The following is a 27463-nucleotide window of genomic DNA, read 5'->3' on the forward strand; positions in this document are numbered from 1 at the left end:
AATATCCTGTGATAGGATTCTTTGGGGCCTTTTCAAAGTTAAAATGTTAAATGTTATTAATGTGTTAAGTAATTACTTTAAAAATAATTTAGTATGTTAAGGAATATGTGTAGTGAGTGTCTTCATATAATAGATATTTCTTTAAGAGCTCTAATTTTAACATTTTTAAAACTTGAATCATTTTCTATATTTTTGAAACCTTAAGTTTCATTTTCATTCTTACTGGAGGGAAGTTGTAGAACCTTAATTTCCTCTATTATCTCACGTAAACCCGGAAAAAATAAGCTTGGCAGACACTGGCTGCGTTTGTATGTGTTTGTTTTATTTGACTATTTGAGACAGGATCTCACTGCAGCCCATGTTGATCATTAATTTACCATCCTTCCCCAAGCTTTGCTGCCCCAGTGCTGTGATTTTTAAGCATTTGCCAGTAGACCAAGTGTCATTGTACCACATACTTACTCAGTTACGTATTGCCTGACTGTTCTACACTATTAAGAGTGTGAGAAACCCCTGCTCTGAAGAGTGTGAAACCACTGGTAGGGTTAGGAAATGAGTCTTGTCAAAATATAAAGCTAATCTTTCTGATGGAAATCTCCAGTTTATCTTTTTGTTTGTTTTGGTTTTGTTTGGTTTTCAGTTTGAGACAGGATCTCACTGTGTAGCGTTGGTTGGCCTAGAACTCACTTTGTAAACCAGGCAGGCTGGCCTAACACTGATAGAGATGTACCTGCTTCTGCCTTAAGTGCTGAGAATAAAGGTGTGTGTCCCCATGTTTGTCAGCATGCATACGTGCGTGTATGCATGCATGCGTACATCCTTTCATACATACATATCTTTTCATAGTTTGGGTTTTTCCTTTTTTAAAAAAATTGTCATCATCTTTGTTTTATCAAGCTAGTTTATATCATGCTGAAATTGTATACCAGTAAGATACTTAAATTTGTCATTTATTTCATAGGAAGATGAAAAATTTCTGACAGATTTGTTTGCACAACTAACAGATGAAGCGACAGATGAGGAAAAAAGACAAGAATTGGTAAGAAAACAAATACTAGCAGAGCAGAGAAGTAAAACAACCTTTACACTCAATACTTCTAATTTCAGATTAACCTAACATTTGTCCTTTTTCCTGATTTCAGGTTAACTTTTTAAAAGAATTTTGTGCATTTTCTCAAACGCTACAACCCCAAAACAGAGATGCTTTTTTCAAGACTTTGTCAAACATGGGCATATTGCCAGCTTTAGAAGTCATCCTTGTAAGTTTGCTTCTCTTCATTCTGGACTACCCATGGAACCCATAACCAAAGCTGGATGTGATGTCATGCAATTTTATTATTGAAATGATATCACGTCTTCATTTCCTCTTCCCCATGTACCCCCTTGCTCGCTCGCTCTCTGTCTCTCAAATAAATGGCCTCTTTTTCCTTAATTATTACATACATACCTAAATACATAAATACAGCAAACCTTTTTTATATAATAAGCAAAACATTTGAGCGTAACTGACATTTAATACTAGCTGTGTATTGCATAAAGTTAAAAGAAGTGATACAAGTCCAGTCCCCCTCCTGTTTAGTTAACAAACTATTTGATTAAAATAATTTTTTGTTGTGTGTGGTAATTTACACCTTTAATCCCAGGTAGAAGCAGGGGAATTTCTATGAGTTTGAGGCTGGCCTGTTATGCACAGTGAATTCCAGGACACTGGGAGGTATACAGTGAGACCATGTCATACGTACATAGAAACAATTTATCACATCTTTAATAATTAGCTTTGTGACCTATTAAATGTTAAAGCAAAAGGCAGGCCTGAGGAGATAAGTCAGCCAGTAAAAATGCTACCCATGCAAGCATAATGGTTAAAATTCAGTCCCTAAAACCATGTCAAAAGCTGGATGTGATATTTCGTGTGTGTGTGTGTGTGTGTGTGTGTGTGTAGTCCCAGAACTCTTGTGGAATTGGGATTATCCAGAAGCTCACAGGACAGCTAGCAGGCCTTGAGTATGCAACACAGTAGCATACACAAGATGGGGCCTTGTCTCATAAGAGTTATCCTTTGACCTTTATATGTATCTGATCCCCCCCCCCCCCATAAAGTTTGTGTGTCAATGTAATTATAGTCACACAGGCCATTGAGCACGGGGAAGTCATAGCACTGCTTGGTTATCAATCTTTGCCTTTCATCTTGTTTGAGAGAGAGCCCCTTGCTTTTTGTTGCTATGTTCTGCATGCTAGCTAGATTAGGTGCTGTTAGGGATTCCCCTGTCTTCACCTCCCATCTTGTAGTAGGAGCTTGTGCTTACACACGTGGACACTGTCATCCATAGCTTCACTTAGGTTTTGGGATTTGACGTTTGACTTTTAGGCTTCTTGCCAATTGCTCTATCTAGTGAGCAGTCTTACCAATCCTTACATAAATTTTTACAATTTTGACCATTTCTTTTCTTTCTTTTTAAATAGTTTGTGTAATTTTATTTTAAGTGCACTAATGTGAAGGTGTCAGATCCCTTGGAACTGGAGTTATAGATAGTTGTGAACTGCCATGTGGGTGCTGAAAACTGAACCTGGGTCCTTTGGAAGAGGGACAGTGCTCTTAACCACTGAGCCATCTCTCTAGCCACATCCCATTCTTTCTTTCTTTCTTTCTTTCTTTCTTTCTTTCTTTCTTTCTTTCTTTCTTTCTTTCTTTCTTTCTTTTATTTATTTATATTTTTTTTGTAACTACTGATTTTAATTAGGGTTGCTTGTATAAGTGAGCGTGGATAGGGAATTGTTTGCTGGGGCAACTTACCAGTAGCTACACCACCAGAAAAACAGCGCCTCCCCAGCAACCATTTTAGATGTTTTTTTTTATGCTGCATTTGCAGTGTTTTGTGACAATTTTTTGTTGGCTTTTAGATAATTTCATTGATAAAGTTCCGTGGTTTTATGATTGTAAGAGACTGGTACTTTTCCTTTGCAGGGCATGGATGATACACAGGTGCGAAGTGCTGCTACTGATATATTCTCATACTTGGTTGAATATAACCCATCCATGGTACGAGAGTTTGTCATGCAGGAGGCACAACAGAATGATGATGTAAGTAAGAAGTTAACAGAGCAAAAAATAACCAGCAAGGTAAATATTATTTACACTAATAGTAAGTTTTTGTTAGTAGGAGGCTATAGCTGGGGTTATATTTTTAAGGTTTAAACTACTGCTTTTTGGGAAGGTATGGCCATGATGTCAGATAACTTGTTCTTTCCCTTAATTTGCTCCTTAGTTTATAAACTTGCAGTATTTGACATCAACTATTTTAATTGTGAAGTTGACTTGGCTGTAGTGTCTCATTTAAATCCTTAAATCAGTTGACCATTTTGTCTGTGGAACTATGAATAACTTTCATTGGAAAGCACCATCAGAGGTAGATTCTCAGAATTCATCAAGACTAAAGAGATAAAATAATGGCACCTGAAAAGTATTAGGGAAACATTTCTTTATAACAGTAAAAAGAAGCAGTGCATATGCTGTGTTGGCATTTAATCAGAAATTAGAATAGGGAAATTCACTTGAAAAGTAACTTAGACTGTCAGAGTAGTGTAGGTTAAATTTTGTGGTACATAATGTGTGTAGAAGCCCTGAGTGTGTGTGCTCTTCTAGTTTGTTTGATTAAACCATTAATTCTGGGGTTTTCTCCTTCCTCCCAAATTTTTGGAAGCCACTTTTCAACTTAAGAATAGAATAAAAGGGAGTTGGAGAGATGACTCAGCAGTTAAGAGCACTGCTCCTCCAGAGGTCCTGAGTTCAGTTCCCAGATGGCTCACAACCATCTATACTGGGATCTGATGCCCTCTTCTGGTGTGCAGGTGGACATGCAGATAGAGCAGTCATCTACATTAAATAATAAATACATATATTTTTTTAATTTTTATTTTTTATATTAATTACAGGTTACTTACTTTTGTATCCCCCTTCCTCATTCCCTTCCAATCCCACCTTCCCTCCCTCATCTCCTACCTGTCCCTCTCTAAGTCCACTGATAGGGGAGGTCCTCCTCCCCTTCCATCTGACCATAGCTTATCAGGTCTCATTAGGACTGGCTGCATTGTCCTCCTCTGTGGCCTAGCAAGGCTGTTCCTCCCTTGGGGGGTGGGGTGGAGGTCAAAGAGCCCGCCACTGAGTTCATGTTAGAGACAGTCCCTTAAATAATAAATATTAAAAAAATAATAATAATAGGTTAAACTTTTGAATTTCTTGAAGAAGGATAAATGATGTCTCTTTTGGAGCGAGTCTGCAGAATTCCAGCTTGCAGTGTTTATTTAAAAAAAATAAAACCGCTTTTATTACTTTTTAAAAATCTACTGTGTCAGATTGAAGTTGAATGCCTAGTAATGTCTATATTTTATGGTTTGTTTTTATAGTGCTAGAGTAGATGCAGAAATGTACCATGAATTATTGAATCTTTGTTCACATTTTTCTTGTATGACATAGTCCTTTCTTGAGAACCAGAATATCTTGAGTAATTAAAACTAAAGGTTGTTCTTGTAGGCCCTGTAGCAGATAGGCCTGTGCCTCTTGACACTTCACAAATATGCATTAGGCCTCTGGATTTCACTTTCCAATCATTTCCATATAGTGTCTGTAGTTTTCTTTGTCCCTGTCTGTCTTACCACTGCATATGTAGACATGCAGAAGGAATTTGCTCATTTGTCTCTTAGGCTAAGAACACCATAGAAAAACCAGAAGTTGGTTTTCTTTGACATTTGGAATCAACATAATATACTAGTGTGTGTATACTAATCTCACTTTACTCAATTTGTCATTTCCATAAATGGAATACTATAAAAGTAAACGCAATGAAAGCAAAGCAGCTTTTTAAACTCTGGCTAAGTATTCCTACTTTGAAGCCATGAATGTGAAGCCTTTGAGCTTTCTGCAGAAGGTAGATGGAGTTGTTAGAGAAGCAAAACCTGTTTTAACATCAAACCTGACTTTTCTGGTGGTTTGTTGTTTTTGTTTTTTGTACCATTCCCTTTGATTAGACAAGTTTAAAGATAATAGTAAAAGCCATAGGTGGTCACACATGCCTTAATCCCAGCACTCGGGAGACAGAGGCAGGCAGATCTCTGTGAGTTGGGGGGGCCAGCCTGTGAGTTCCAGGCCAGCCAAAGGTACATAGTGAGACCTAGTCTCAAGGGAGAAAGAAAGAAAAAAAAAAATAGAAAAAGAAACTTAAAGGTACTTTTGAATGTCTTTGTACTACCTGTTACAGAAACAGCACTTCCATCTATCCTGTTAAATGACTCAGTCATCCTGTTTTATTTGAAATTATCAAGACAGCTAGGGATAGCTGTGATGCTATAATATGTGTTTTAGTAATCTGTATCATGTGTATTTTTATCACCAGGACATTTTGCTCATCAACCTCATTATAGAACATATGATTTGTGATACAGATCCTGAGCTTGGAGGAGCAGTCCAACTCATGGGCCTGCTTCGAACTTTAGTAGACCCAGAGAACATGCTAGCCACTGCCAATGTAAGCCATAGCCATTTCTCCTTTTTCATAGTACTGTGTTTTTATTGCTGGTAGGAACCAATACAGTTAAAGTTCATCGAAGTATTTTTGATTCCATAGAAAACAGAAAAGACTGAATTTCTGGGTTTCTTCTACAAGCACTGTATGCATGTTCTCACTGCTCCCTTACTAGCAAATACAACAGAAGACAAGCCTAGTAAAGGTAAGATAATACAGGTTTGTAGCTTTCTTCAATTGTGAAACTCAGAGTTGGTGTTGAATAATAGCCTAGCTTTAAGACATTGGGCCGAGAGATATAACTCAGTGGTTAAGAGCTCTTGCTGCTCTTTTGAGGACCCTGGTCAGTTTTCAGCACCCACATGGCAGCTACAACAGTCTGTAACTCCAGGCCCAGCTCATCTAACACCCTTCCTGGCTGCAATGGGCATTATACATACATGGTTCCAGAAATAGATGCAGGAAAAACACTAAAGTAGATAAAATAAAAAGTCTATAAAGGAAGGAACAGGCAAGGACAGCAAGATGCACCCTAAAAATGAAGTAGCAATTTTTGAATTTATAAAAATAGATTGAGTGAGATTTAATCATACATTTTCAATAGACTTTTAAGGTAGAATTTGTTTAAAAGCATCATAATCACAGTTAACAGAAATGTACAAAAGAAAGTAATTTGTTTTAGTTGGGTTTTGTTGGTGAGTGGTTTGATTGATTGATTGAGAGATCTTGTTATGGGGTCCATGTTGGTCTCAAATCTTCCTGTTTCAGCCTCCCCAGTGCTGGGATCACAAAGGTATGTGCCATAGAACATGGCAAACTATTACAGTTTATTCCTTAACACTTATGCTTATGTTTATGTATTTAGAGAGTAGTTTTAGGGTCATTATTGGGAAATTGCTGTTGAATCTAGGAACCGATGTATTATTTTCCCTTAGTAAATATACAATGTAGTATATTTAATTTAAAGCACATTCTATAGTATCATTCATGGCATTAATAGAAACTGTAATAGTGTCAATATACTACTGTGAAAAAAAGTTAGTTTACTCTTTTTACAACAAAACAAACAGGTAAAAAGAGTAAACTAACTTTTTTTTTTTTTTTTACCTGTTTTGTTTTTTGAAACATGGTTTCTCTAAAAACCCTGAATTCTAGAACTTACTATGTAGAGCAGGCTGGCCTTGAACATAACAAACACTCACCAGCCTCTGCCTCCCAAATGCTAGGTTTTAATGTGTGTGCCCATGCCCAGCATGTTAAATAAACTCTTGTATGACCCTAGAAATCATGTCTTTGAAAAGTCATTTTGCCTCTGTCTGTATTTATTCATACTGGGTAAAATCTATTTTCAAATTTACACGTTCAAGACGCCCAGCATTTACTAAGAACTTGTAGAAAGTACTGTGGGAGCAGTACCTTCCTAAGTGGTAGGAATGAGGAAAAACAAACCAACCTTGGAGAGACTTGCTAACTTGAAAGAGTAAAGATTAATCAGTAGTTAGTTGTGTTATGAGCTCACTGTGAGTAGTGAAGAAAGCGCTGAGTACAATAAAATCAGTGGGAGCAGGGAGCATGTTAACACCAAAGATGAAGATTGTCTTCTACTGTTTGTTCAGCATACATATGATCGTGTTTTGCTTCTTCTAGATGATTTTCAAACTGCGCAGTTACTGGCACTTGTATTGGAATTGCTAACGTTTTGTGTGGAACACCATACGTACCACATAAAGAATTATATCATCAACAAGGACATCCTTCGCAGAGTGCTAGTTCTTATGGCCTCTAAGCATGCTTTTTTGGCATTATGTAAGTACTTCTTAAAGAATTATTTATTATCTTTCTATACCATTCTGCTCGTAGCTTTTAAAGCTCATTGTTGAGACCATCACTGGCTGAGGGGTCATCAGGCCTAGGATCTTACTGCAAGCTTTGTGTCCTGATGATGTAGTTTGGCAGAGGATAAGAAAGACAGTTCGTTCATACAAAGTGGAAGGTATTTCCTAGGTCAAAAGAAGGGTTTAATAAAATTAAAAAAACACATAATACTACAGAGACCATATGTGGCCCACAGAGCCTAAAATATGTACTCGTGGGCCTTTATGGAGAAGATATGTGAACCATTTCATAGCTGTTGGATAGTTTTGTTTGTGTTTGGTTTGCCGGAGCAGGGTGGGGTGTTTATTTTTGTTTTTATTGCTTTAAAGTTTTATTTATTGCTTAAGGCCAGACTGGCCTTAAGCAATCCTCATGCCTCAACTTGCCTGAATGCTGAGGTTATAGATGCAAGCTACCATTCTTAGGTTTACACATACATAGTAATTTTTGTTTGTGTATGTGATGCTGTGAATTGAGCTCAGAACTGAAAACATTTGTCTACACTTGATTAATACACTGCATCCCTAGCCCAAGAGCAATAGGAAATTCTTTTGGGGTGGCCTTGAACTCAAGAGATCCTCCTGCCTCTGCCTCCCAAATACTGGGATTAAAGGCGTGCACTTAGTTGCACTCTTATTTTTTTTTTTTTTTTTTAATGATGACATTCACAATGTTGAGACCTTAGTTTATTATAGTAAAACATATTTGTGAATTTAGAAGTACGTTAATCCATAGTGCTTTGGTCATGGTGTAGCCGACTTCTCAGGTAATAAGTTTACATATCTAAACTGTATATGGCAAGTTGACCAAGTTTAGGGATACTCGGAGGCTGGGATACTACCAAGTAACTTTGGCCAGTTGCCTTTTAAAGGTAAGTTGGGTTTGGGATGTGTATGTGTCTGGTTGTGTTTGCTTGCTTGACACATATGTGATGAAAATACATTTGCTTGGAATGTGACTTTTTATAACTTGAAGAGAATATTGGGTTCATTTACTTTCCACTGAATATTCATAATGCTAAGTGTTACTTTAGTCATAGTGTATGTATTATTCATGTCTTAAGATTTTTTAAGAACTACAAAAAATAAATCATCTTCTGCCAGTGAACTCAGCACATATAAATTTGGGCTTTGGAGTTTAGAAAGATGACTTGGTGGTTAAGAGCCCTGGATGGTTTTCCAGAGGACCCAAGTTTGAGTCCCAGCACCCATGTGGCAATTCATAACTGTCTATACTCCAGTTTCAAGGCAATCTGATGCCCTTTTCTGGCCTCCACAGGCACCAGGCCCTCACTTGGTACACAGGCATGCATACAGGCAGAACACCGTACACATAAAAACATTTCTGCATATACTTACCATAGGAGAGGTGATAGTACCAAGGCCAAGTTCTTTCAAGCCATCGTAAAGAGTTTTGTCTGTGTTTTGGACAAAAGACAGAAAACAAAAACTGAATACATAGATTAAATTTAAATAGTTTTTATTTCAACAAAGAAAACAGCCAGATACCTTGGCACCTATAGTTCTGGTTATCCAAAAGGCAGGCCTTTACTTGTGAGATCATAGCTAGTCAGAGTTACATGAAGAGACTCTGTCTCCAAAGCTGGTGTATGGGGGGGATTAAACACCAACTACTACTATATTTCATTAAATCTGAGATGCACATCTTTATATATTTATCACCTCAAACTAAGGTAAGTCTTACAGTTGATAGCATTAATAGTTTTGTTTTCATACTTATTAGGAAGGAGTTAGGAAAATAAATATCCAACTTAAGAACTGAACTGAAAGAATCATAGTAATAACTTGTTCTAAGTGCATCAGATCAAGAAGTTTTCACAAAGGTGTTAACTTGAATTGTCTTGTTCTTAGAAAGAATGACATTATTAATTTAATGTGAAGTTAAGATGTTAACTATAGGAAAGTGGTGTATTTTGCTCTAAGTGGGAAACTTGAGTCTAGCAGGAGCGTGTCAGGACATGGGAGCAGAGAGAAGGACCTTTTCTGTAGTTCAGGCAGTCCCTGTCTCTTCTTGTGTAAAAAGAATTTATTGTACTCCAATAAGAGCTATATAGAGAATCATTTTACAAGATGAACATCCTATTGGAAACTTCTATTCTATCTTAGGTATATTTTGTTGTATTTTATAACTGGGACAAGTTACATTGAAAGCTAACTCCTTCACCATGGGCTCTCTTCCCCGACCTGAGGGTGAGAACAGCTCAGATAACAGCAGTCATGAGTAATAAGTCCTTTATAAAGCCTGGGTTTACAGTATACAATAAGAGCTGTATAAATTTGGGAAAAGAAAAGATTTATTTCAGAGAGAAATTTATAAGTTAGATATACATTGTAAGTAGAAAGACAGTGAATGGTTAAATGTAGTTTGGAAACGTAGGGAGGTTTAAATATTATATGCTTTTTAATTAGTATTTGTTACTTTTAAATATAGCTAAGCAAGTCTGTAGCTAATGTCCATAGTCCTTTCTAAAATGAGTACAAGATCCATTTATCTATTTACTGTGTCTTTTTAAGGCTCATGTTGACTAGATAGTGTTGTTAGAAATTATTGAACTCAGGCTGGAGAGGAGGATTGGTGGGTAAAAGCAGCTTGCTGTTGAGTTCGGTCTTTTGAACCTACATGGTGGGAGAGGACCAACTGCTAAAAACTGTCTTCTGACCTTCACATCTGAGCCATGGCACACACATTTCCCCTCTCACACATACTATACGAAGAACTGAAACAGAACTCTGTAAAAAGAATACATTTCTTTTAAAACTTTGTTGTAGGACCAGAGGCAACTCAGTGGTAGAGTGCTTACCTTGGCATCATAGGGCCCTGGTTGGCTTCAATCCCCAGCACCAATGGGAAGAGTCCAGAGCCTTGCTACAAAGCTTCTATTATTAGTTCCATGTATGATAATGAGTCTCTGACTTGCTTATGTCATGTATTACAAAAAAAAAAAAAAAAAAAAAGAAAGGGTGATCCAAACTGAACACAAGACATTCCTGGCCTGTTCTAATGAAGATTGATGGTGTTGTGAGTAGAAGCAGAATGTACTTTACATCGAAAATGCTGTGGTTGTGCCAATTCCACATAACTGGGAGCTTTCTCTAATCTCCTTTGACTGGACCTTAGAGAATTGACCGGTAAAGCTGGGTGTGGTGTGCACACCTTTAATCCCAGCACTCAGGGAAGCAGAGGCAGGTGGATCACTGAGGTCCAGGGAAGCCTGGTCTGCAAAGTGAGTCCAAGACAGCCAAGGTTACACAGAGAAACCCTGTCCTGAGGGGGAAAAATGACTGTTAAAATGTGGGAAACAACTTGCTATTCAATATCAAAGAATAATAGTATTTGGGTATTTTTGATGTGGGGCTGTTGGGAGGTGAATTTAAACAAATAATATTGATGCAAATCAGGACAAATGGAAATAAGATCGGGAGACGAAAAAAAAAAGAAAAAAAAAACACCTGTAATCCTAGCACTAGGGAGGCAGTGGCAGGCGGATTTCTGTGAGTTCAGCCTGGTCTACAAAGTTAGTCCAGGACAGCCAACGCTACACAGAGAAAGCCTGCTTGAAAAACAAACAACCAAAAACAAAACAGAACAAGAATTTAGTGTCTCCTCTGCATATCCTGGCCTCACTGACTTGTGGGAAAGTAGATTCTTTGTCCATGCCGAGGAACTGCATCTAGCATCGGGGTTAATGTGATGTTTTGATAGGACACAAGTCTCCACAAAGCCTGCAGAATTAGATTACTAAATCTTAGAATAATAATAATAGCTCTTGCTTTAATTACTAAAAATTTAAAATTTACCTACTAGCCTGTTTTTTTATCAAAATAAAAATGGTGCTGTTCCTTTGCCCGCTAACCAAAAACAAGAGAAGTCACTGTTTTAGAAATAAACCCTTGTCAGGCCTTTACTCACCACACAGAGCAATGCCTCTTACTGCTTGAAAGGTCTTCACCACACCTATGTTTTTACATTTTTTTTCAGTAGTATAAAAATAAACTGCAGTTGTTACTGTAAACTATTTTGAAACTCCCTGCCCGGAGTGTTTCTTTATGAAGATACACTCTTAAATAAGTTGGATTGTTAGGGCAGTTTCTAACCAACTGTACCTAATTGGGCATTCACTTGTGGACCTCTTTGTGCCAACTAAAGAAAAATTGAGCTGCTTTACTCCTCTGCCTTCCCACCCAGAAACCGTGTCAGCATGGTTGCCTGGCTACCTGCTCATGAAGGACTTGATTAATAACAAATTGGCAATTTAACGAGCCACTTCCATGATCTCCAAAGAAACCAAAATACAAACACAATATTTAATCTTGCCAACCGAAGACGATGTGACTACATGAAGTGAGTATGCTCTTTTGAACTGTTTAAAGTAATTGGGGCATTAACTTACTGATAATTCCATATAGGTTAAAGAGGGCTTTGCTGAAACCTAGCTGTCTGAGTATATTTGGATCTTGATGAACGGTGACTTAAGAAACACCCCATACCTCAAGATGCAAATATATATCTCTCGATCTGTAAGTTAAAGCCTAATTAATTATTAAAAGGAAAACTAGGGGAAAATTAAAAAGCATACTCGCTGCAATGAGAATAGAAGACCGCATTTTAAAACAATCTAAATTTATATCTAAACCATGGGAAGGCAATTTTGGGGGGCATGCAGATTTTTGTGGTTTATTGTCTTTTTTTAACCACATTACACATACACCAGTGTAAATCCATGAACTCAATAAAATATTAAGAGTGTCCAAAAATTTGAAGATCAAATTAAAATACAGTGGATTGCCCTAATAAAACAGTGTTTTGTAAATTTGCTTTAAAATGTATTGAAAGGTGTATGATGAAGGAATTTTTCACCTTAAGTAATATGATAGTCTCAGTCCTCACTTCAGCTATAAATTACATTTTGGCTAATAGTGATTGATATATTCCCAGAACTTTTCTGGCTTTCTAAGACTTGTGTTCTATGATAACATGCACTATCTTTTTGAGGGCCGGGCAGGGTCTCCCATCCCAGGCTGTCCTAGAACTCACTATGTAGCCCCCTCTGACCTTGAACTTTAAGAAAACCTCTTTCTCAGCCTCCTAAGTGTTGGATTACAGGAATGAATTACACAACCCACTGACTTTGACTGTTTAGAATGCCTTTTCTTACAGCAGTCTTAGATCCTTGTGTTCAGGTTTACATCTGCATAGAAGTGAGCATGGAGAACACTGGTGTCTGTTAAATAGGTTCTCTTGTTTGTTGACTCTGAGACGTAGAAGTTTAACCAGCAATGCCTCTGTGTTTCAGGTGCCCTCCGTTTTAAGAGAAAAATCATTGGATTAAAAGATGAATTTTATAACCGCTACATAATGAAAAGTTTTTTATTTGAACCTGTAGTCAAAGCATTTCTCAACAATGGATCTCGTTATAATCTGATGAACTCCGCCATAATAGAAATGTTTGAATTTATTAGAGTGGTAGGTTCTGTCTTCTTACATTAGAATTTTGCTTTTAATATTATGACTGTGAGTATTACTGGTATTTTGTGTTCAGAATGTGTGGAGAGATTTTCTTTAAAAACCATGCTACCAAAAACCTAAAAGTAACTCAGTTCAGACTAATAAAAAAAAAAAAAAAAAAAAAAAACAAACCAAAACTATCTGGCTTGCTTTATAGACAAGGAGCTGGGTGTGGTGGCTAGCGTCTAATTCTAGTACCCCTCAGACCCTGTCTCAAATAAAAGAAAGAATTGTGATAAGACATACAGAACTTGAGTGCCAGGCAGTGGTGGCACATGCCTTTAATCCCAACACTCAGAGGCAGCCAGATCTCTGAGTCTAGTAAGTTCCAAGATAGCCAGGGCTACACAGAAAAACCCTGTCTTGAAACCCCCCCCCCCCCCCCAAACATAAAACGAAATACAGAAAACTTGAGGGTAGTGTTTTATGTTACTGCACAACTGCCACAGAAGTCCATCTCCAGGACTTTGCTATGGACCTCTTTTGTTCATTAGTATGTTTTGAGATGAGGGAGGGTCTTGCTCCACATTAGGCTGGCCTCAATCTCTTGACAGTGCTGGGATTACAGGTGTGTATCCCTGTGTCCAGTCTAGGGGGACCAGAGTCACTAGAGTAGGACTTGGACATACAGTCTAGGAATACCTGTGGACAGTTCCCAGGTACACCAAAAGCTGCAGACTGTTGAAGGAGCCACTGTAGTTTATGCTGTTCCCATTTTCATTGTTTGAGTATTTTAAAAATTGTTTAACTATGAAATTTTGTTAAGGAATTACCACAGTAATACTTTCATCTTGTTAAAGTGATAGGTTCATATCTGATTTATTTCTCTACAATTCTTTTGTGTAGGAAGATATAAAGTCATTAACTGCCCATGTAATTGAGAATTATTGGAAAGCACTGGAAGATGTAGATTATGTGCAGACGTTTAAAGGATTGAAATTGAGGTTTGAACAGCAGAGAGAGAGGCAAGACAACCCCAAGCTTGACAGGTAAGCCACCACATACTTGAACATGTTCTTCGTTCAGCGTAGATCTTGGTTTGTCAGTGTTAGAATCAGGGAAGACATGCCCAGAAATTGTGGGGAGGGGACATCGTGTCATTGCCTTTCTTTTTTCTTCAACGTTTTTTATTTTGTGTGTGTGTTCACGAATGTACAATGTCACCAGGGGGTGGGGAGTGAGGAGGATATCTTCAGGACAACTTGCAGGAGTTGGTTCTCTCCACCTATAGGTTCTGGGGCTCAAACTCAGGTTTGTTCTTCATAGAACACACCTTTACTCTCAGCCATGTTGGTGACCTCTGTGCTAGTCTTCTTTATTTTTTCCTGAAAGTGTAGATAAATTATAGTTAGATCTTCAGATAGCAACATAAACTGATACAGCAGTGAGGTTCCAAATGATCACAATATTCTCTTAATCGTCTTTTTAAGTACAGATTATTTAATATACCATATGCTATACTAAATAACTAGAATCACACAGTTTGAGTTGTTATTGGTTTTTCCCCTTTAATTGTGGGTGGGTGGATATGGAGTTGGGGGAGGGGGTGTCTGCAAGTATAAGTATGTCTGTGCCTCAGGTGCATGTCTGATAGCCACAGAGGACAGGAGGGTGTGTTGGATTTCCTGGGACCATACAAATGGTTATGAGCTGCTGTTGGGTGCTGGGTGTTCAGGTCCTGCCATGCCAACTCCTGCTTCTGTAGTATGGTTTAAAAAACTGTACAATAATTACTTAACTCCCAATGTTACAGAGTTTCATAGATGAAGAGTTTCATAACTGACCAATAACGGTTACCGTTTTAGAAAAATGAAGTTTAATTTTACTAGTTTATGTTAAATTTGATAGTGTCTGTCTGTTAATTATGCATTTGTTTGAGTGTGATTTGGTTTTGGTGATGCCAGGGATCAGGCTCAGGATGTGGTTAAGCTACACCTCAGCCCTTATGGTCTTTCATTTTCTCATAGCATGCGGTCTATCCTGAGGAATCATCGCTATCGACGAGATGCCAGAACACTGGAAGATGAAGAAGAGATGTGGTTCAACACAGATGAAGATGACATGGAAGATGGAGAAGCTGTGGTGTCTCCATCTGACAAAACTAAGAATGATGATGACATCATGGATCCAATAAGTAAATTCATGGAAAGGAAGAAATGTATGTTGGAAACAGCAGGCAAGGGAAAGTGAGACTGTCTCAGTCCAGGCCTTATTTCTTGAGAAAACAATTAGTAGCTACTCTGAATACGATAACAGTTCAGAGATCTACAGGACGTGACTGAAGTGCTAGACGTGTGAAGGTGTAGACTTGAGTTTCCCTAGTTTAAGGGGAGATAGTTTGGAGGTTACAAATACTAAATATAATACTGAAGATCCTATGTCTGCATTGTAAAGTTTGCTGATAATGGTATTTAGTACTTGGATAGGCTTTGTTCATAGGTTGGACTTCATTCAGAATTGCTCCTCAGCAAAGAAATAAGCTGGTTAATTATGTTCTAGTGTCACTTCATTTGGAAGGATTAAGAAAAAAATGAGTGAAAGCTATTCTGCATTTTCATTTTTAGTGAAAGAAAGTGAAGAAAAGGAGGTGCTTCTGAAAACTAATCTTTCTGGACGACAGAGCCCAAGTTTCAAACTTTCCCTGTCCAGTGGGACAAAGACTAACCTCACCAGCCAGTCATCGGCAACAAGCCTGCCTGGTTCTCCAGGATCACCTGGGTCTCCAGGCTCTCCAGGCTCTCCTGGATCCGTCCCTAAGAGCACATCTCAGACGGCAGCTATTACCACAAAGGTACACTTCTGACTTCCCACATGCTGGCCTTTCCATACCATGCTTTAAGCTTTCTCACTGGTCTCTATGGCTGGGTTCTTTGGTTCTCTCCTCTGGAACTAGCTAAATGCTGTGAACTGAAGGTGAGGCCCTAACAACCACTACCTGAACTTTTGTGTTTACTGCAAATCTATAGGCTGCTTTTATGATCTACATGTTCATAATCTTTATTACCATTCTCAGAACCCAGATGAAAACTTGGAGGGGAAGCAGGAGGTTTTTTTTTTTTTTTTAATGTGTGTGGACAAAACACAGCATGTGTTTGGACAGGTCAGAGGACAATTGCAGGAATCAGTTCTCCAGCATGTGGGTCCCAAAGATCGAGCTTAGGTCACTAGGCTTGGTAGAAAATGCCCTGAACCTGCTATGTCATCTCACTTACCTCTGTGCCAGTCTCATTTCATCAGCAGGAGATTTCCTAAGGCTGAGTCAGACATGTTGAAATGAAGTCCCAGGCTGAGAGCAGAGTAATAGGAATTATCGTAGCCATTCAAGTTGTACTTGAGTAGTTTCTGGTGAAGAAGCAGGGCTAAAAAGGAAATCCGGGCAAAATAATGACAAAGAGACAGTAGAATTACTTTCCAATTTCCTTCATTTTGAATGATCTGTCTTTGCATTTGCATTTTGATACCATTTTTTAGACTTATTTTAAAATAAATTTGAGCCAGGCATTATAGTGCAGGCTGATAATCCTACTGTGGAGACTGAGAAAGGAAAATTGCTAGATCAAGACCTGCCTGGGTAACTTTAAGTGAAAACTCTGGCTCAAAAAGTGCAGAAGGGGCCCAGGTATATAGTACTAGTAGAACATTTGGCCTAAGCATGCATGAAACCCTTGTGCACCATTAAAAAGAAAAAAGTGAATTTTATACACTGCTTGTCGTAAGCCATTTTTCAGTGGTGTTTCTCTTTTCTGGGTGGTTTTCTAGTATTACATTTTTGTTGTTGCTGTTGTCTTAATTAAGTAGCTTAAAAGAACCTTATAGAAAATATGGAGAATTTAAGATGTGTGTAAAAATAATGATTTTCAGTATGCTAGCACTGGCATACTTTTTCCAGGTTTACCACAGCTGTATTTAAATACCTGTTTTTGGTTTTGTTCTTTAACTCTTATTTCTGAACAGGGAGGACTCGTGGGTCTGGTAGATTATCCTGATGATGATGAAGATGATGAGGAGGATGAAGACAAGGAAGACACGCTACCATTGTCAAAGAAAGCAAAATTTGAGTCCTAATAATAGCAACTGACTCTGATCAGTACCTGTTGACAAAACTGGTTCTTTACCCCTTCCCCCTACAAAATCCACATCAAAGTGCAGTGGTCTCTTGTGAATGACTGACAAAGATCAGCAGCACACTGGACTTCTGCTCATCAAGTGCCAATTCAATGGAGCAGGAGGAGGGGGATGCCGTGCAGTTTAGGGGGAAGACAGAAGCCTGTGAGCTCGCCAGCTTGGACCACACATTGCCCTTTTCTCAGGGAAGGAAATGGAAATAAAAAGCCAACAGGGCAGGGGTTTTGTCAGTGGAACTCTGGATTGACTGGTCAGTTGCTACAATCAGAACCTGCTTTCTTGGACCATGTTTGAGACTTAGAAGAATGGGTCTTTCTGCCATAGTTCCTCACTAGTAAAAGAATGCCAGCAGTTTCTTTGTATAAAGAGACCTGCCTTTAAAATCGTACATTCTGAACATTTTAGTCAAGCTACAACAGGTTTGGAAAACCTCTGTGGGGGAGGGGCAAAATAAAGTATCCTCTTTTTTTAATCTGTTCCCTTTGCCCTTCGAACTGCAGATTTTTTTTTTTTTAAAGTGGGGATTTGTCCCTACTTGATTAAAGATTGAGTGGAATTCTAGATGTGGTCATTTGTGTCATAATTTTTCTTTTTGTTTCAGTTTGTTTTGTTTTTTTTTTTTGTTTTGTTTATTGTTTTGTTTTTCCCTCTCCCCCTGAGTGTATGATTAGTTGTTGAGTATATATATTTGGGACCATTAAACATTTTTGATGTAATATAGCCTAACGTGCTGGCACCTGCTTTACATGTGTAATTTGTGTTCTACATCACAGTTCTTAATTTGTTTAGAGTTTTATGAAAGATGGTATAGTTTTTATTGACAAAAGCAAAGTAATCTTACAACTATGTGCATACAAAAGCAATACTATTTTGTGACTAAATATTTTATATTAAAATTTGCATCAGCAGCTGTCTTGAGATTTCAGGGAAATAGAGTGGAATTTAAAACTTCAACAGTTTTGTTAAACCTAGAAACATGAAATTAGTATTCCAAAGAGATTCAGAAATTTCATATCTTGGAGAAATGACGGTACATTAAATCAAAATTGAGGATGGATGATTTAAAAGTAATACTTGACTTTTGAATAATAAAAAGAAAAGTGAAGAGTAAGAGAAATTGTATTAATTGTATGTTTCTTTTCTTTCTTTCTTTTTTTAACATATGCCCTTTGGAATACCAGTTTAAGTTGTAAGTGGTGGTACCTAAGTAAACACCCAAGGACCGTAAAACAGTGGTTTGGGATGTGGGGTGTAGCTTTCGTGGTAGAGTAAGCTGGGGCAGTTTCTATTTAAGCTCCCATCACCACCAATTATATATATAATAGTCTTTACTTTTAGATATACTGCAGTGTTTTCGGGGAAATGGGAGAATGTCTGGGTTCTAGAACTCTCGCTCTTTTAAAATGAAAAGTAGAATTTTATAGTTGCTAGTGAGTAAAATTTTATACTCAGGAGAGAATACTATTATGGATATACTTTGAGTATCCATCTAAGCATTTTGTGCTCCTTTCCTAGTTACTCCTTAGTAACAATAAGAATTTTAGAATATGTTGGGGGGGGCGCTGCATGCCTTTAATCCCAGCACTTGGGAAGTTGTGGCAGGTGGATCTTTGAGTTTGAGGCAACATTGTCTCAGAAAAACATAAAAGATACTTATATTTTAACCAGGCAGTGGTAGTCCATGTTTTAATCCCAGCCCTTTAATGGCTATTTGCCTACATGTATGTATGTGTGCTACATGTCTGCAGTGTCTGGAGAGGTCAGAAGTCGGAGCCTCTGGAACTGGTGTTAAGAGACTGATGTGAGCCAGCAAGTGGGTGCTGGGAATTAAGTCCTTGTCATCTGTAAGAGCAACAAGTGCTTTTAACCACTGAGCTCTTCAGCTCCCTTTTTGATCTTTTGAGGTAGTCTCTAACTATGTGGCTCTAGCTGGTTTAGGACTCTTACCTAGACCAAACTACCCTTGACTAGGTAGCAGCAATCATGCTCTTCCTGAATGCTGGGTTCATAGCTCTGCATAGCTACTTCTGAGGGAGAAATTTTGGCTGTTAATAATTGGAATTAACAACTATCTTGTTTTCTGTTGTGTTTTGGTTTTGAATGGGTCTCACTGTGTATCCCTGGCTGTTTGGAGTGCCCTATGTAAACCAGTTGCAGAGATCCACCTGCCTCTGTCTCTAGAGTGTGTGCAACCATACTTAACCAACTTTCCTTGCTTACATAGAGAAAAGAAGTAAGATCTAAGTCAATACTGTCTTCACTGTTACCTAGAATATTTTGTGCCAACTAGTGATGTCTTAAACGTTTTTTTGTTTTTTTTCAAGAAAGCCTCTCTGGCTATACTCAAAGATCCTCCTGACTTTGAAGAATGATTCTTGGAACACTTGCTTTGATATTCTAGGACAAACTCATCACTTGTTTCATAATGTTCATATGTTCATAAATCATCCAGTTCTTTTAAAGAAATCTGGGTTAACCTTTGGCCATACTTTTCAGGTTATTGCTTTCTTAGCTCTTGGTTATTATAGTTATGTAAGTAAACTTGATGAAGGCTTGCTCTATAATAGGTAAAAAGGAACTTCCAGTGGAGATCTACCATTAGCCAGAAATCACTAGATTTGAAATTTAACTAAATGGCTACAGCATTGTTTCCATTCTGGGGATTCAGCCCAGGACCCTACTGCCCTGAGCACATGCTGTACCACTGAGTACACACCCAGCCCCAAGTCAACACTCCTAAGGCCAAGTACGGTCTTAGAACCTGGTATGTATATAGTATAAATGATTTTCACTTAATGATATCAATGAGCTCTCATTTTGTAGTGTATCTCCTGAGGTAATGAAAGCTTTATAATTACACTGGGAAACATCCTTGCACCCAAAAATGCTATCTTGGTAGTTGTCAATGGGTTATGTTTGATTGCTGTTGTCCAGCTGTACCCAGATCCTGTATGGAATTTCATCAGAACATCCCTCTGGTCTTTCAACATATTACCCAGACACCCTATTTATACCTTGAAGGAAAGCTCTATCTTGTTTCAACTTTGCATCTGTAACACCTCATACCAAGGAAACTACCTCAGTGTGGCTCCCTGGAAATGTGCTCACTCTGCTAACCGATGGCTTACACGATTTTCCCCATTTAGTGGATAGAAATGGAGGACTCCAAACTGAAATTAGAACTTTTTGTTGTTTTGTTTTTGAGATAGTGTTTTTGTGTAGCCTGAACTAACTTTGCAGACAAGGCTAGCCTCGAACTCACAGAGATCTGCTTGCTTCTGCCTCCCTGAGTGCTGGGGTTACAGGTGTGTGCCAGCGTGCTGTGCTGAAACTGGAACTCTTATTGGTATTGCTAATGTGGTTTGGATAAATTTTATTAATTCCTGCTGGATGTGATGGTGTACACCTTTAATCCCAGAGACAGAGGCAAGTTGATCTCAGTCTGAGGTCAGCAAATTTTAGGGCAACACAGGAATTCTTCGGGGTAACGGGGATGGTAAATAATTACTAAAATCTAATCTTTTCTGGCCCTACCCTTTCTCTCTCTGAAGAGTGTAGTGTGAGTGCAGTTAAAGTTTCTCTAAGCTGGTATAAGTTCACATAGCAAAGGATAGCCTTGTATTCATTATCCTGCCTTTATCTCCTGGTTGTGCCACTATACCCAACAGACCACCAGAGACAGAATTCGTGCTGACATTGAATTTGGGATCCTGCCTCATCCTATCGCATTTTTCTCCAGTGTGTGCCTCTGGGGCCAACTCCCCATTGTTTGAATCCTGTTTTCCACAGGTTGAGTTCAAACAATTCACCTCCCAAGTAGCTGGAACTTCAGACATGTGCCACTGCACATGGCTTCTACGTAGTTTTGAAACAAGCATCTTGGTGATTTAGTCCAGGCTACAGATGTATTCACAAGCCACTGCCTACACATACACACAAACTTCTGTTAATATAGGAAGAAAATTAGATAAGTTTTATTGTACAAATGGAATTCATACAAAATGACTAGTTTGTATGCTCTTGTAACTTAACCACTGCTCTAGAGGAAGGTGGGAGACCGTGGCATGCTCTCAGCCTTCACGATGTCCAGAGGGGCTGGCTCTGAGAGGCACAGACTTTGCGGATAAGAACCCAGGAAAAGTAAGTGTTTGGAGGTTCTCAGCATTGCTATTTAAATACTTGAGAGTCCATCTTGGGAGAAGAGTAAGGCAAGGTAGGAGGACCATAAACAGGACAAATGAGCATTCAGGAATCTACAGTATGTGAGTCCCACCTGTCCACTGATTGCTCAGATGTCCCTTAGCCAGTTTCCAGTAGTTGACAGCATGTAGAGGCTAGAGATGTTGCTTAGTGGTGCCACACTTGCCTGCAGTGTTGGAGACTGAATTTGGTTCCCGGCAAGAGCACAGAAGTTTTAAGTTTCTTGATCCTGACCAGTACTGAAAACTGCAAAGGGAAGCTAAAGGAAAGGGTGTGTGTGAAATAGCTATCCCAGTGACATCGTCAATGGATGATCAGTATTTAATATCTGTATTTGCGTCGGGCGTTGCTGGGGAGTCAAATCCAGAGCAAGTGCTCTACCACCAGCCAAAGTTAGCCCTCTGTAACAGTAGTCGAATGTTGCCTCAATCACCGAGCTACATCTCCACTCCTAAATACTTGATCAGCATCTGAAATTTACTGCTCTTAGCCATTCAGAGTCTATTCAGCAAGAATGGAATACCAGTTAAAAGCAGATAACCAAGCAGTGAGAGAGAACCATGCAAATCTCAATAAATGAGCTAGGGTACCCAGACCAACAGTTTCAGACTTCAAGAATAATCAAAGGCACATTGGAAAGAAGGGCTACAGATAAAAACAGTGGCAGTCAACTCCCATCCACCCGTAGGCCACATTCCTCACAGCCACGTGGTCTGTAGCCAACCTTGGTAGGGCAGCATTGAGAAAAAGCTTCTCTGCTACACTTGGTTGGGAGTGTAGGGGGACTTAAAAGCAGTAGCTCAACCAAGAAAAGGAGATCAGTAAAGACAAATTTAAGAGCACTGGTTGCAGCCGGGCGGTTGCACACGACTTTAGTCCCAGCACTCAGGAGGCCGAAGCAGGCGTATCTGTGAGTTCAAGGCCAGCCAGGTCTACAGAGAGTTCCAGGACAGCCAAGGCTGCATAGACTAGTAACGTGCGCTCCAGCCAGGCAGAACTGTAATACCGCATGTCATCAGCAGATGTCGCAGCCCTAACATCTGACAAAAGCCACCCTACAAAATTCCTAGCCAAAGGGCAGCCATTATTGAGTACCTGGTGTGTACTCGCTAAGCCTCTGCCAGTGGCTTCGAGTTAACACTCCCACATCACAGTGAGGATTAAACTCGTCAGTCACAGAGCGTCCGCGGAACAACGGCCCAGTTCGGGAAGCTAAGTTATTACCAGGAAGTGGTGAGAAATGTGGGGCTGCGAGGCGTCCACACAGCCCTGCCAGCAGGGGGCACGGCGTCCGTAGTGCTGGGGCCCCAGCTGCCAAGCTGCTGCTGCGCACTGCGGCCAGGACCGACTCTCCACCACCCGGTGCAATGGGGGAGGGAGGGGAAGGGTAGAGCCACAGCAGGGGCGCACACGGGTGGGCGGCCACACCGCCAGCCTCCCGGGGGAACTTCTGGAAAGGGAGAAGCCCGGGAGAGCGCTGCGCGGGCGCAGCGGTGCGCGATCCTGCAGCCCGGGGACCCCACCGAGCCTCCGCCGCCCCGGCCAGCACCGCGCCCAGGTCTGCGCGCGCAGGCTGCACCTGCCCGCGCGCCCGGGCCGCCACGTGCTGTGGCCCCGCCCCGCTCCGGTGCCCGCTCCCCACGCGCCCCCGCCCCGCTCGGCTCAGCTCGGCTCAGCTCGGCCGCGCAGGGCGCCGGGAGGCGGAGGACTGGCCGCGTCTGCCCTCCCTCCCCCCTCGCCCCCACCCCCTCGCTCTCCCCGGGCGGGCGGGGCCGCAGCCGCGCACCGTGGGCTCGCGCCCCGCCTTTGTCTCCCGCGCCCGCCGCCGGCTGCCGGAGCCGCTTTGTGCGGCGCGGCCGCGGCTCAGCATGGACGTGACGGTGTCGCAGCTCGTCGAGCTGTTCCTGCAGAGCCCGCTGGTGACCTGGGTGAGCGCGTCCTTTCTGGAGCCGGGGACCGGGAGGCTCCGCGGCGGGCGGGCGTCCCGCGGCTTCCCTCTCGGGAGCGCGCACCTGTTCCCGGCTGTCGTGGCGGGCGGGGGTCGGGGGTGACCATCCTGAAGCCTAGAGACTCGCCGTGGGGTCGCCAAGTGGTAACGCCGATCGGCGTGCTGGCCGCGCTGCTTTCCAGTGCATCTGAGACGTGAGAAATTTGTTGGAAAGTCCCCTTTATTTCTTATTTATTATTATTTTTTTAATTTTTTTTTTTATTGGCGCTCTGGGACGCTGGAGAAAAGTAGCCAGAAGTTTTCCTCCTGTCCGGCGTCTGTTGCCTGGCGCGGGAAGGGACAGCAGCTCGGGAAGGGTGGGAAGAGTGAGGAGGTGGTGAGTTACCTCCCCGGCCCATCTGTCCCCCTTCGTCAAACGGACGTGCCTTTGCTTCCCCGCAGGTGAAAACTTTTGGCCCATTTGGAAGCGGCCACCAGGACAACTTGACTCTGTACATGGATTTAGTGGACGGCATCTTTCTGAACCAAATCATGTTGCAAATGTAAGTTGCCTCCTCAGAGAGGATGTTTTAGGAACCATAAGACTGTAGTGCGAACGCCCGGTGGCCGGGGAGGGATTCCCTGCTGGTGGTCCACTGGACCTAGCAAATTTGGAATTTGACTCATTTGCAAACTCAGGGACTTGATGGTTGGTCTGAGAAAAGTCCCTTTTCTTTTCGGAGGGACACAGAACTGTAAAGAAGGTCTGACAACAGGAAATGTCCGGTGGGTCGAGGTGTTGGCTCAAGCTTCACTCTGGCTTGGGAGCTGAGCTTCTGAGTCTCCTTCCCTTCTCTTCCCAGTTGCTGGGGCAGATGCAGTCCTTAAGCCTGCTTGTGTGAATTGGGCTGAGAAGTGTCCTTCAGGAGGCACACAGGCAACCATGCTGTGTTTGGACCGCTTGGCCTTAAAGAGCGTAATCTCGTAGATAGTGCTTGCCGCCCCGTACCTCTGACCACATCCGTTGCCGAGTTCTGCAGAGCCAGTGTCTGTCTGACATCTCACCACCGTGTAAGGGTTGGCTCCTACCTCTGCATTCTGTGTCTCACTCAGAAGCTTCAGGGATCAGGGATCGTATTGGAAGTGAGTGGCAAGATGAGTCACAGGCGCTTGGAACAGAATAAAACACCTCAGTGTGCGCTGTGGATGCCTTTACTCACCTAGGACTGACGAAGGTGTCACACTCAGTAATCCAGTCACTCCCGTTTATGGCTGGGGACCACGGGGAGGGGGTGGTTTCCCAATTAGATGGCTCTGTTTCTTTTCATAGGGCATTTGATTCACAGTGGTGGAGACCCTGTCTTCCTTTTGTTGTTGTTTTAATTGGACAGTCTTCAGTGTCTGATATACTAAAGAGATACATTTGCTGTTGGCTTTGGAGGTGCTTCCCAAAGGACCCTTATGAGAATGAGTTTTACTGAGTTTTACTGGGGCGGTCTGGAGGCAGGCTTGGGCTCTGGCCACGCTCCCCCCACCCCCATTCTGTCAGACCCCAAGAATGGCTGGATTCCATTGGTGTAAGGACCATACAGCCTGTCTGTCCCTGTAAAGCTCGAGGCTGTTTAATTAAAAATCACAGCAGTGTCCTCCAGTCTTTCACTTAGCTACACCCAGGCACAGGGGAGAACAAAAGCCCAGGGACCAAGTCTCTTTCTTCCCTGACCTTTGGAATTCCTGAGGCCTTTACCGCCTGCTTGTAAATCAGGGAAGCCTGTTGGACCTTTCCGAGAAATGCCAACTCATCATTTGTTTGCATGAATTCTGGGGAAGGGTCAGCTGCCCTCCTCCCTGGCAGTTCAGTGATATGTAAGTGCGATCATTCTGGAAGAAGGATCTGGTAGGTGTGCGGCAATCCTGGGACAGCCGCAGAGACAATGAGAGCCTTTCCTGTGCCAGGAAAGAGAGGCAGGAGTGGGCGCAGGACCTGCCAGTCATAATGTTCTGCTTCTCAGGGATCATAACTTGGCACCAGGTAACAGGAGTCAGAATGTGTTTGCCTCCGGAAGTGGGAGGGGCTTGACTGCCAACCGGGCTGTGGAATGGCTCTGTGGAATGTACTCTCCCAAACTCAGGGCTGTGACTTAAGATGCACACATTTTTCTTGTTGTATTAGTAACCTGGTTAAAATAGAAATGGGGGTTCCAGACCTGCCATCTCAAAAAGTTGAGATGATATGTGGTGGTGCATAGTCAACACTTGAAATTAGAGAGTCCGGAGATCAAGGCCATTCTCAGCTAGATAGCAAGTTCAAGGCCTGGCTTTGCTATTTGAGACCTTATCTCGGAACACAAACAGAAAGCAAAAAGCTAAAAAGAACCCTAAGCGAGTGTTGAGCATCGGAAGTGGTCAGACCAGGCTTGAACCCAAGGTCCTCTTCCTACAAGCAGTGCGACAGTGAGACTATTGCTAGGTGCCTCGGTTTCTTCTGAGAAGTAGGAAGTTCTGCCCTAAGGAGGTGGTCCTGGGGACTAAATGAGATGATGTGTTAGCACCTATTCAGTACTGGCGGGGAACAGACGTTGGGGTCAGTCTCATACACAGAGTGCCTGGTTTCTTCAGTCTGCTTAAAACTGTGTGTGTAAGAGAGAGCCTTTGTGTGCGTGCGGAATCAGGACAGCTTGCAGGAGTTGGTTTTCTCCTTCCACGGTGTGGTTCCTGGAGATTGACCTCAGACCTGGCGTCACATGCCTTGACTTGCTGGGCCACTTTCTTCTGTGCTCAGCACTGAACGACCACATGATTCTCAGCCCTGGTCTTTTCCTGGTGATGTGCAGGCTGACTTTACTTCAGCTGGGCCTTAGTCTCCCCTTCGGCCAGTGATCGGTGGGTGTTTCCTCCTCCTGGTGCTGGGTGCCTGACTGCTGCTGTGCTACTTTTGATCAGTTCTCCCCGGTTGGGAGGATGTGGTCTTTGGAAATGGCAGAGCCTTGTGGCTGATTGGGTTGGGGAGGGCTGAGATAAGAGGCTGTTACCTAATACTTCAGAGCCTTCTGGAGGCTGCCTTTGGTCACGTGACTGCACCTGGCCATTGTCTGCAGCAACCCGAGAAGGCTGGGTACTAGTCTCTTGGCCCTGGCCTCTCTGACACCAGGCTCACCTGGAAGCAGGAAAGCCCTGGCCAGGGCTCAGCTATCAAGAGAGGACCAGGACTAGGATTCCCGAGTGAGAGAGTCCACGAGTGGTCTGGATCACAGGCTATCTTCCTCTTCTTGTCTGTGAGGACTGATGGGAAACTGGAAGCCTTGCTAGCAGGAAGCACTGGCTTCCATCACTCACCAGTTCTGGTACATTGCCCTACTCCCCCAAGCCTCGGTTTCCCGATGTGTGATAAGGGGATAGAGTTGTGTAGATGAGGGGAAGACTAAGCAAGATGGTGGGTATTAATGTCCAGATGTCCTTAGTGTGTTCCGAGGGGTTGGGTGCATCTGTGCTTGTGAGAGGAGCCTCAGTGGACTAGGGGTTCTGCCTGCTGACTTCTGCCCTTGTTAGGATGGTAGCAAACTAACCCCAGCTGTCGATTATTCAAACTCTTGTGACCCCTGGGCATCTGACCCCCATTTCTAGCAGCCAGAGTAGACATTGAGTGGGTAGAAAGGGGAGTTGCCCTCCTTAAGCAATGCTGAACCTTTTGGTTTATTTCCTCATAGAAGCTCTCTTTACCCTGAGAGACTTAGTTAACTGAGGGATACTAATGAGCATGATAATTAGTCTAATTAGTCATATAACTAATGTCATGGTTCTTTTCTAGTGTTCCTTCAGTTAGCTGTTTCTCCCCGTGCCTGGAGAGAACAAAAGCAGATGTGGCTTGCGCGTCCCAGGTCCTGGGTGTGTGCAGGGCCTTTGCAAGCTAGGGGCTACCAGTGGTGCGCGCTGACGCTTTGGGTGCCCAGTACGCCTGAAGTGGCCCGTCTGACGCAGGTGAACTCTAGAGAGGCATCAGGTGTGGCTCCCTTGAATGGTTGCCTAGCATTCTCAAAGCCCGGGGTACCGTCCCCAGCACTGCCCATAGTAGGTGTTTTGGTACACTCTTGGAATCCTGGTAGAAAATAGAGGATCAGCACTTCAAGGTCATCCTCGGCTACTTAGTAAGTTTGAGGCAGCCTGGGCTACATTAAACCATGTCTCAGAAAAGAAATTAAATCCAGGGTGGAAATACCGATGAAACAGTTGGGTATCCTAACACCTTCAATCCCAGTTATCTCAAAGGTTGAGGCAGGAGGATTATAAATTG

At 41.8% G+C, this 27463-nt stretch overlaps 2 protein-coding genes across 5 annotated transcripts in view; both read left to right on the forward strand.

Annotated features, from left to right (window-relative positions):
* The window catches only part of Ppp4r3a (protein phosphatase 4 regulatory subunit 3A), a 42750-nt gene extending 24588 nt beyond the window's left edge, over nt 1-18162 (forward strand). The window contains exons 5-15 of one of the 2 annotated variants that reach the window (XM_055592814.1): nt 962-1039; nt 1143-1259; nt 2966-3121; nt 5391-5522; nt 5622-5724; nt 7167-7325; nt 12709-12878; nt 13767-13909; nt 14888-15078; nt 15485-15711; nt 16875-18162. In XM_055592814.1, coding sequence (XP_055448789.1) covers nt 962-1039; nt 1143-1259; nt 2966-3121; nt 5391-5522; nt 5622-5724; nt 7167-7325; nt 12709-12878; nt 13767-13909; nt 14888-15078; nt 15485-15711; nt 16875-16985 — 1587 coding nt within the window. In that variant the 3' untranslated portion in view covers nt 16986-18162. The remainder of the gene's footprint in view (nt 1-961; nt 1040-1142; nt 1260-2965; nt 3122-5390; nt 5523-5621; nt 5725-7166; nt 7326-12708; nt 12879-13766; nt 13910-14887; nt 15079-15484; nt 15712-16874) is intronic. The other variant, XM_055592815.1, reaches the window with a different exon arrangement.
* A 4930-nt stretch (nt 18163-23092) lies between these two features.
* Nucleotides 23093-27463, forward strand: part of Ccdc88c (coiled-coil domain containing 88C) — a 115839-nt gene continuing 111468 nt past the window's right edge. For all 3 annotated transcript variants that reach the window (XM_055592929.1, XM_055592930.1, XM_055592931.1), the window contains exons 1-2: nt 23093-23173; nt 23635-23735. In XM_055592929.1, the coding sequence (XP_055448904.1) occupies nt 23114-23173; nt 23635-23735 (161 nt within the window). In that variant the 5' untranslated portion in view covers nt 23093-23113. The remainder of the gene's footprint in view (nt 23174-23634; nt 23736-27463) is intronic.

Source organism: Psammomys obesus, unplaced genomic scaffold (genome assembly GCF_907164565.1).
Source record: "Psammomys obesus unplaced genomic scaffold, mPsaObe1.curated_primary_1811, whole genome shotgun sequence".
Taxonomy (NCBI): domain Eukaryota; kingdom Metazoa; phylum Chordata; class Mammalia; order Rodentia; family Muridae; genus Psammomys; species Psammomys obesus.